The sequence below is a fragment of the Trachurus japonicus genome, chromosome 5, assembly GCF_045865225.1.
Source record: "Trachurus japonicus isolate A0001 chromosome 5, Traja_1.0".
Classification (NCBI taxonomy): domain Eukaryota; kingdom Metazoa; phylum Chordata; class Actinopteri; order Carangiformes; family Carangidae; genus Trachurus; species Trachurus japonicus.
In genome coordinates this window covers 18973106-18984212 of record NC_140911.1, presented here as the reverse complement: position 1 = coordinate 18984212, position 11107 = coordinate 18973106, and the positions used below count along the sequence as shown (strand labels likewise).

The 11107-nt window shown below is 39.3% G+C and overlaps 2 protein-coding genes across 2 annotated transcripts in view; one reads left to right on the top strand and one right to left on the bottom strand.

The window, feature by feature from the left end:
- golt1a (golgi transport 1A) overlaps window positions 1-11107 on the bottom strand; it is a 277908-nt gene that overhangs the window by 191273 nt on the left and 75528 nt on the right. The gene's annotated exons all lie outside the window — the stretch shown is intronic.
- Window positions 6270-10300, top strand: LOC146987462 (membrane-spanning 4-domains subfamily A member 4D-like). The gene is made up of 7 exons (XM_085778041.1): window positions 6270-6460; window positions 7022-7132; window positions 7537-7593; window positions 8020-8169; window positions 8378-8488; window positions 8795-8887; window positions 9398-10300. The coding sequence occupies exons 1-7, from the start codon at window positions 6317-6319 to the stop codon at window positions 9467-9469; spliced, it is 738 nt and encodes a 245-aa protein (XP_085634167.1). The 5' UTR covers window positions 6270-6316; the 3' UTR covers window positions 9470-10300.

The following is an 11107-nucleotide window of genomic DNA, read 5'->3' as shown; positions in this document are numbered from 1 at the left end:
GCAAAGGCACCAGTCTAATACTACTCATGTTACTCCACTCCAATCTGTGATTGAAACATACAAAAAGTTTAAAATGTTTAGTGTGTCACCATAACCAAACAGACCCTGTTAATTTATTTATTAATTAAGTTCTACAGTCGGTCACTAAATGTTTCAGTCATCAGATTCTGTAGATGTGGAACAAGGGGTGTACTTTGTGACTACACACCTTTCACTTGTTTTGGAGTCATCTGTACTTTGACTCAAGTAATGAAGTTGTGGACTTTGTCATGATGATGTTATCCAGCCCAAGTCAACAGCTGTCTTCAACAGCCTACATTCATAACCCTTTCTCATGATAACACAATGACAATGATAAAAACATTTTTGCAGGAGTTTCTTTGATTATATCTGTACTGTGTGGTTTTGCTAGCAGCCCCCACTAAAAACCCTGTCCCTCTACCACAGAATATCTGAAGTGTTTAAGTCAATGGAAAACTGAACATCTGTACATGATGGATGTTCACACCAGATGTTTCCACAGGTATCTGCTCTTTTGAAAAACACTGAATGACACCTCTGAGTGTTACCTTCTCCCCACCAGATTGATTTAAGCCAGCCTTCTGTCATGAACACTTAAATGAATGTCTTCATCACAAACACAGGGGAATGTATGAGAGAACTTTTACGAACTGTATACTGCCCCAGTGCCCAGAGCAGAACCAATAATGTCAGAGGTCAGGGTCTGTTTGATACTGGGATTCAGTACTATGTTATTTCTCTTTCTACAGCTGTTTCCAGTTTTATATGTATTTCAGAGAGTATGGAAATAACAGCAATGTCCCTTAGAAAGTCTAAGGTAGACATGAAGCAGTATAGAAATGAAGTATCACGATTAAAGTGACCAAAATGATAATGGTTATCAGTGTTTTGTTCAAATGCACCCAAAGTCTTCAAAAGTCATAATAAAAGACATCCTGTAATCTGACCAGTAGCTGTATTAGGTTTTTTAGCCAACCGCTAAATAAGAGATTAGTAAATTTGGTATATACCATACAATGACCGTCAATAATATATGCTAACCTGTTGGCGATACAACACTACTGATGTGGCCCTATATATAACATGATGCGACATAACTGCAGCAGCTGTTGGCATGAGTCAGGCTAACATTAAGAAAGTTGAGGTGAGTGTCAAATTGAATCTTGGACTGTCGGGGTTGGGGCAGTATGGTCGCAGCAGGCAGGCAGACCAGTGCTAATTTTACACTGTTCTCCATTGCTGAGACTGGAATTCCACTATGTTATTATTAGACTGGTTTTGGTGTGACCCAGTACAGTACTGAATGGCACAACCTATCCCAACTGGTCGGGTCACCAGAGCCAGGTGTAACATTTACAGCAGGTCATTTGCTGGTCCTGGTCCTGGTGCTCCTGCTCCATGCTGTAAAAGCAGTCTGCTTATTTGACCTGCATAACAAACAGAGACAGTGTAGCAACAACATTTTCTGCTGCCTCACAACATCTTAAATCTTAATGCAAAGCACAATTATTGACTTTTATAGACTGTTTAAATAAAAAAAAAAACACTTGCCTGTTTCTGTGCATGTTGGGCCTAAGATGAGTCAAGTGCATGACCGGTGTGTTGCTACAGTGACGCAGCTGTGAGTGATTGTACAATTGGCAAAAAAACAAAAAAAGTACTACTGTACACCGGTTACAGTAAGTTCCAACTGTATTTACCACAATTCATGGTGTACTGTAATTCAAGGTAGGGTTGGTATCATGTCATTTTTACAACACTTCAGTACTTTGAAAATGTGAGTGAACAACTTTCACATGTATTTGACCTAAAAATCTGTACTGCGTCTCAAGTTATGAGACACAGTGGACACTGTACTCTTTGGCAACAGTATACATAGGCATACTCTGTTACACATAATAGAATGGCGTGCATGCAGTGGTTGTGATAAATCAGTAGGATGATTACAACACATCTCTGTGTGTTGTATAACTACATGTGTCATTGTGCCTCTTGCAGGTCTGCAGAGAAAAACTGGTTCACAGATTAAAGATGGCTTATAATTATGATGTATTCACACCTCTTATTATACAACATCTTCCCAATATGATTTGTGTTGTTCTTTCCTTCAGCCTTATTCTCTGTGTGTTAATGGGCACAGAACGGCCGTTTGTGTGAGTCAAGACTGGAAACAACAAGCCTGCAGTACACCTGACCTTCGGAGACTGGGAGGTGGCTTTATGATTGGTTTATTGGATGTTACACCCAAAACACTTCCATGACTAATTAGGAGAATTAAGAACAACCATGCAACTGGTGCAGTGACTGTTTTTGCCTGTGGTAAAATAGCCAATATGACATGAACACACCCTATGCTTCAGTCCAGGAGCTTCAGATTAATAAAAAAGAGTCCTCATTGTCTTGACTTCAGTGTCATAACAAATGAGACTTACATCACATCACTAATGGTTCATAATAAGGCTTTGGATATAATAATCTCTACAAAAGGCTGTGACTAAGGTCATGACACAGCTGACTTCTGTTGTAAGCAAACATCACCTAAACAGGATGAACTTGTACATTTGTTGGGTGGAGGTCACTGTGAGGGATTATAATTTTCATTCCATTTGATTTGTTAAAAAACCAAACCATGTTATAAGCAGGGTTCAAGTCAGAGCTGACCGTTGCGTCTCAGACCACATAAAATACTCCTCATGCCACCTTGTGCACCTAAGACACCTGTTGATATATTTTAGAGGCTGTATTCGTTATATAGGTCAGTTACTAAATGAAACTGCTGAGACATGTCTGTCCACTCAGGCAAAGATGTTTCATGGGAGAGGAAACCCCAACCTGCAACGTTTTGAGTTTCATTGGCAAGGATTATAATGTTCACAAAGAGTCTGTCGTTACAGCCTGGAGACTTGTTCATGTTCCAGATTCATTAACAACCTGTTAGCTTCTGGCTATGCTAATCAGATGGACCTTTTAGTAGACCAGAGACACAATGAAAAATTCAACAACTTTTTTCATAACGTCTCAAAAGCTTGGGTTGGTTTTGTGTTTTTTTTTCCCCCTTAATTTCCTTGACACAATCCTGTCTCTGAGCTTTGCAGCAACTCCTTCTTCCTCATGTTTTCTCCTCTGAGCTACATTGTCAGCTGTGAGATCTGATGAGATAGACAACTGCGTTTACCCACATCATATCTTATCAGGTGAGTCTATCACAGGTTGATTCCACTCAAGGCGGAGAAACATCTCAGAGATGATCTATAAAAATTAAGTAACCTTAGTTCAACTTCAGTCATAGTGAAATATCTGAATGGCTTACTAATGTGATGTGATTTCAGTTTTTAATTTGTATACATGTTTAAAACCTTATTTTCAGTTTGTCACTGCGAGTGTAGACTGGTGAGAGAGAAAACATGTCTTATTTTAGCAGACTGCAACATAACAAAGATAAACATGTCACCATGGGCCATTTGCTGAGATGACTGATCTCACATGATGCCAGATGTCAACAATAAAACACAACTGTGGGTTGTTATAAGGCTGTTTACACAAGCAACACATGACTTTTCATGGTCTTTTACAGTCTCTGCTTACAACACATCTTCACAGTTGTTTTCTAACACCGGCCATAGGGGGATGGGACCCACTTGTTATTTAGTTACAACTGGGAAGTCCCAGGAGGTTAAATTTTTACTGCCCCTCATGTTTATTTGCATGAAGTGTGATTTTTTTTTCTTGTCAAAGCATTTTTTTTTTTCTAAATTTGAATTTGTACATGTGCCGTTGCATATGGTTGTTGTTTTGTTTTTTAAGTGAGACTGACTAGGCATTACCATTTTGATCAAATGTTCATTCAATTGACACACCAAGAGCAAGCCTGAAATAGTGACTGGAAAGTGACCCATTACAATATGTGAACTAGCAGTCACAATGTCTGACATCTGACAACATTGCCATTAGCTAAATACTGAGCAGATTTCAGATGACTTCAACTGGAAATTTTGTAAAATAAAATAACACAACTGAGAGAGACAGAGAGAGAGAGAGACAAAGAGAGAGAGCGGAACTGGAGACTCGCTCTCTATCCAAGGGAGAGTTCATTTTAAAAGAAGAACAGCAAATGGGGATCAGTCAGTCTGGCCTCACTGTTGTCCTCCAGCCACTTATTCATTGATTCAATCACAAAATTAGTCTGAGCTGCAAAGCCTTTTAATTGGTTCACACAATGGTCAGTGTGTCTGTCAACGTTGCATCGTTTCTGCTTGTGCCCATCAATATCTCATTATTTCATCAGCATTAGATCATGTTGTAGTAATTTGCATATTGGTTGAAAAATGGTGAAGAAATCCTCCAACAGAACTACTGCAGAATTAGGCTGCCAGGCATGATGACACATCTTCTCTCAGCATGCTTTTATTTTAAGTACATTTAACCAGTGCTGAGTGATGGTCAGCAGTTGTTTTGATCTCATCCACAGATCACAGATTGTAGGTGAGGTAAAGGTTATTATATCATAAGTTTACACATTGTGTGCAGATAATGACAATCACATGTAGTATTAGTGTCTGAGACTCACATCATCACTTTACAGCTGTGATCAGAAAACCTCACTCGGACACTGAAGGCATCACCAAACTGTGATACTAAAGCTAATATAAAATGATAAAGATGTCAATGTGCTTGATGACCTACCCTGTGATGATCTCAAATGGAGGTAGTTCCATCGGCTCCACCTGAAAATCTCCATTCTGACCATTGGCCTCTGCTCCACCAGTTACTTCTGCCTCTCCATTGTTTTCTGTGCTCTCTCCTTCCTTCTTCACTCCCTTCTTCACTTCCTTTACATCCTTGGTCACTTCAGTTGCTTCTTTGTCTTTTTTCTCCTTTCTTCTCATTTGCACGTGACTCTTTTCTGCCATGGCGAAAGTGAGTGATCTGAAGAAATTACTATTAAAAAACAATTTAAAAAAAGACGTAAGATGTAGATTGAGACTGGAGGTGAGACCCGAAACAAAAAAAAGACTCAACAGAAGAAAGATGAAGGGAGAGCAAGTGAGGGGGAGGAGTGGAATGGTAGAGAGGAAAGGGGAGCACAGCGGAAGAAAGTAGTGCAAGGAACCCCAGCCCAACCCACAGAGAGAGAGAGAGAGAGAGAGAGAGAGAGAGAGAGAGAGAGATCAGACAGTTCATAGGTCTGTACAAAAACCAGGATTTTGTGAAGTATAGTTCAATATCTCATGAGTTGTCTGATCTGGACACTCATTCCACTGTGCTGAGTGAAAATGTAACTCATCAATATGATAAAAGCAAACCTATTTAGCTCTAAAGGGTTTGGTGCACACACCACATCCATTGGAGTTTTAATTTCAGGTCCAAGTACAAAGAAAAGTAATTTCACAGGGTGAAGTTACAGTATTAAAACTTGTAATACATGCACACTCAGCATAAAACTCCATCTATCAGCAGCTTCAATCTAAAAATATCAGTTTTGGCACAAGCCTTTAAAGGCTCACACAGCTCAGGCTACAGCAGACACACACAGGCAGCTGCAGCTACACCGAACGGGTCTATTTAAAGACCTGGGGGTGGGGGAGGCCCCTCTCACAGAGTGTGTGTGTGTGTGTGTGTGTGTGTCTGTTGTGTGCACACTTACTTTGCACTGTCTCTGTACTCTTTTACCTGATCTCCCTCAGATAATGTGAATGGAAGTGGGTAGAAAACACGTCTAACGTGTTAACTCCTCCTTTCCTCATCAGCTGTATTCTTCTAATTCTTCTGATCCATCATTATCTTCCTGCCTGCCACCTCCCCTGCCTCCCTGTCATGGTGATGATTCAGAGGATGTAGGGACATCACATCAGTTATTTTATTACTGTTATGCTGTAATGTTGTCCATCCTTATGGTGTGAAGTAACTATGTGAAGAATTGCTGATCATCCAGGTCTTGCTGAAGTTTAACCAACTGGTTAGTCTCGCCTGGCTTCATTGATAAGTACAACAGGCAATTCAACTGCGCAACAGTTGAACTGTCTGGTGCTTCCTTGCTGCACAAAGGAAGTACAAGGTATTGATATAGGCTATAAACATTACCCAAAAATGACCCAGTATGCCAGGAATCCTCGTCAGCTTCTACTTCATCATCCTCTGTGTCTGTGGAAACTGCATCCTCATAAAGAAATGTTTACCACACTGACCTTTGGAATCAGTCTTCTGATCAATCATTAACAGGTCTTAAATGAACTTGGCATATAAATGACTGACCAGGAAGCAGCAGCTCAGAGCAGCAGAGGGAAATTTTGGAAAAATGTCATCGTCTGTATCAACTACGGTGGGAGGTGTGGTGGTGGTCACCCATGTCCACCCAGTGCCTCAGAATGGTGGAAATAATGGACAACAACATTATGTCGGGATAAACAAGTTCAGCAGGAACAGCCCACTGGTGCTTGGGGTAAGAGTAAGCTCTTATGGTGTTCTAGACCTGAGGTGTTCTAGATCTGAGTTATTGTGGTCTCGTGGCCCTGGTTCAAGTGGCCACAGCAAAAGGGAAAGACTTCTCATTAAGGATAAAAAAGACTAACACATTAAACCAATTTAGAAGGCTAAATTAAACATTGTTAGTGTGAAAATTACTAGAATCAGTGGCGTGAGGTGCCATAAACCAAAACGTAGCACTCAAATTAAGGCATTATGAAACCAAAAAGTCTAAACAGAGAGAGTGTGACAAACAATCAAACCTCAAACAATCCAAGTGGTTAGGTCAGCCATCACATGCAGCCTCCAGGAGATCCTAGGGATAATCACAGGTGTTTCCCCCTAAGATGTTTTCAACCTGATGTGATCTAGAAGTAGAAGGTTTTATCAAACTTGAGCTGAACTTCAGCGCTGAAAAAATTCTTGAAAAATCTATCCCTTTGAGAATACATGCCTCATGCACTGGATATTTCATGTGATCCATCTGTTTGTTTAATCATCAACACTGTGTTACCTCTGACGGTGTTTGTCCCTTCAGACAATCCAGATCATATCCGGCCTGCTGTTTCTGTTGCTTGGGATTGTGATGGCGATTAATGCAGATTCATTGGGGGTATACAGTGGCATTTTCGTCTGGGGAGCTTTGACGGTGAGTCAACTGTATAAGAAAAACGGGGGAATTCCCATGATGTAAATGGCTGCATGGATATTGTATTGTATTCTCATTGTATTCTATTGTATTCTCAGTTAACCATTCACACAAACAGCTATAATATCCTGGATACTACTTATCTGAAACTACAGAGTTCCAGATAAAGCAGAGTTATCACTCACAGTGAAGCCATGGGGGAGGCAGCTCTTAGGCAGGAGGGAGGAGTAGTAACGGTAACTAACACACAAGTGGGCAATGAGTGAGCTCTGACCTTTAAAGCTGCAGAGTAAAGAACAGAGCGCCCCCTGGCTTCCTACTGTTCACATACAACGGTCTATTCATCTCACACACACACACACACTCGGATATCAAAATAATAATTGTGTCCTTCTATGTTGCAGTATGTCGCAGCTGGAAGTCTGACAGTGGCTGCTGGGAAACATCTGACCCGCTGTCTGGTTAGTGTCTTTGAATACTTATTGGTTACATGGTTCATGATGGTGTTGTGACGAAATAGCGGTGTCACAATTCAGGGGTCTCATTGTTCAGAGGCTGCAATTTAAAAAATAATTCACCATTTATGACACAATATAATTTAAATATAAAACAAAGTGGTGAAATTTTATATCCAAATGTTAAAATATCAACTTTAACTGTGACACCATAATGTTCTAAAAAAAATGCTATTATTCAGTAATGCTCAAAATACCCCTCATTAAAAACAAGGGAGAATGTTTTCCTGCATTACTTTGAATTGGATCACATTGTGATTTTGTGATATCCAATTCTTAGTACAGTAAGACATAAAATTGATGTGGATGCATGCTTGATGTGGACATAGGTGTCCAGGTGTCCTCATGTGTTGTTTCCCGTCTCTCTGCTAGGTGATCAGCGCTTTGAGTGTCTCTGTCGTTGCAGCTGTATTTTCATTGACTGGCACCATCCTCTATTCCATGGATGCCTCAGGAGTATTACTCAACTGCTACAATCATTATCCTCCTTATGGACCTTCTTGGATCTGCTCAGTTGACCAGGTATTCACTTTATTATTTTTACCCAGAGCTACAGCATGCAGACAGATAATGACTCAGAAGGAAGAATCAGCTGCTGTGGATTGTTTGTCCACTTGTAGCTCATAGGATCTGTGAGATCAGCGAAAACCGGTTTCTCTGTGAAAATAGTCTGTGCTGAGAAAACACCTGTGTCTGCACTCACTACAACTTCCTTGTTTGTTTTTGCTAGGTACGGATGCAAGGATTTTCAGGGATCTTGGCTATTTTGAGTTTGTTGGAATTCATTACTTCAATGACCGTTACAGTATATGCCAGCAAAGCTACTTGCGATTGCTGCGAGGTGAGTCGGCCACAGTATGATATCAAATTCAGTATTCTCCACTATAATCATTGTTGTGTTGTGAGCTGTAGTACAAGTACACAGCATAATTATCTTATTGTTATTATCATTTCTTATTTATTTGACTAGCCTAAACATGTCTTTACATCTAAACTCTCTCATTGGACCATCTCCCTAATTAGTGTTTGATATCTGGCTACTGAGAACTAATTACACAGGGAATGTCCAGATGCTTGTCAAACAGTTTTTTTGTTTGTTTGTTTGTTGCTTGTTTTCTGTAAATTAATCTGTGTGTTTGACTTGCAGGCATCTACACTGGTTGTTGAAAACGCAGGAGCTTCAGTGATTATGCCCTCTCCCCAAGCACCAGGTGTCCACGTGGCTCAGCACCCTGCACAGGTCGGTCAAATCTTTGAAGTTGTGAATACCTGTGGATATTGTCTTTAGGCAAGGCAAGGCAAGGCGTCTTTATTTATATAGCGCATTTCATACCAAGGCGACTCAATGTGCTTTACATAAAGACAAAACATTTAAAAAGAATAGCATAACATCCCCTCTTGTCCTGTGTTGTTATATATGTTTGTTTTTCACCCCTGTCTTACACACTTTTCCACTTGTATTGTTTCCTGCTTCATGTTGTTTTATCACCTGTATTGCACTATGGATATGAATTTAAAAAAAAAAAGAATAGCATAAAAACAAACAATTTAAAAAATAAAAAATAAAAAATAAAAAAGACATTTAACATAGAGTTAAAAGAAAGAACAAAGACGAATAAAAAGTAGAGAGAGAAAAGAAAATAGATAAAGTTCAAAATTCTTAAAACGTGCTCAGCTATAAGCACTTGAAAAGAGAAATAATTTTAACCTGCAGCTTTAGAAGTTTATTCCAACCCATTTTGTTTTGCAGGTGCAGATGAATTACCCTAAAAGCTCAGAACAACCAGGGGCAGAGCCTCCGTCCTATACACCACTGTCATAACTTGAGAAGTCAGACAACATCCATCTTCACGAACCTCTATACACACATGCCTGTTTTAACATGCTCTCTTAGGTGGAAATTACTATAAAATGAAAATCTAAATGTGTCTTTTCTCAGCTTTTGTAAAACCTGACATCAGATTTTTTTTTTTTATGTTAGCATTCAGCGATGATTACACTGTGATGATGAAAAATGTTTTTATGCAGGGAAGAGAGCAACACAGTGGATATGATTAAGCTTTGGCAGTCACAACAAACATCATATGAAAACATCATTCAGAATTATTTTTCCCTCATCAGTCTAGACTGGATATCCCAAAAAGAATTTTAGACAGATCATCCCTGAGGTGCTGAAATTATAGGGGCAAGTGAAAAAGAAGATAGCCTACTCAAGTAGTAAAGTCATTTTATTAAAGGGAGGGATCAGGAACAGGTTTTTTAATCCACACCACCACAACACCTCCCGGGACCTCCGCTCATCCAAAGGAAACATCCTCTCACCGCCTGCACGGACCAAGCACCGAACCTGGGGGACAGAGCCTTTTCCATCGCTGCCCGCTCCCTGTGGAACTCACTCCCCAAACCCATCCGCATCTGCACACCTCTCCCAACATTAAAGACCATGCCCAAAACTCAACTTTTTAAATTAGCTTTTAATACATGATTTTTGTGTGTTTTACTGTATAATGATTTTTGTGTGTTTTATACTGTTTTATTGCTGTTTTTAATCTGAATTCCACTCTGACTTTGCTCTATTTTTTGGTTTTTAAAGTGCAATGTGTTTTTGAGCATCTGTAAAAGCGCTTACAAATAAATTGTATAATTATCATTATTATTATCCAATTTATTAAAACTAAAGTCCTTAACCTCCACCAGAAACTACAAATTGGGAAAAGAGTGAGCTGGGGGTCTGATGTGTTCAAGATAGCACCAATTAACTGTCGTCTGATTGGTCTCTTGAAAGGCGCATACAAAAATATTTATATTAATTAGAATAGAATAGAATAGAATAGAATAGAATAGAATAGAATAGAATACTACTACTTACATGTGTGACAAGTCAAATGCATTAAAACATATCAAATCTAACCAAGTCATACATTGATTTTATTCAACTTGTAGTTGCAAATTATTTTCAAATAAACAGTCTAGACAAATTAACAAGGCTATGTACTATTATGGGCTAAATAAGCAGTTAAACCTTCAAGTGAAGCCTGAGTTGTTTAATATGTTGAAAAAAGGTGAGTACAATGCAACTCCCACTTAGACCCAATGTTGTAATACAACTTTTACAACATTAGAACATTTCCAACAAACAAACATACACTTACACAAAAGACACTTTCTTCTGCATCAGAGGCCTCCTAGCAACATCTGAGAGGTCACAAATGTCTGGGTTTTACAAACTCATAGATTGTAGCTAAGTATGTTGATTGACTACAAGTTCCAGAGTGAGAGTCTATGATCTTTGCTTAAGTACTGGAGCTGCGGACTTATGTCCATTTCAGGTCATACAAACCAGGACATTAATAATGAATTGTAACTGTGATTCACTTCTAAAATATATCATATACCAAGACTATCTGTGTGAATGTCCTCTTTTGTCGCCCCTGGCTGTGACAGCCCTGCTCATTGTCTA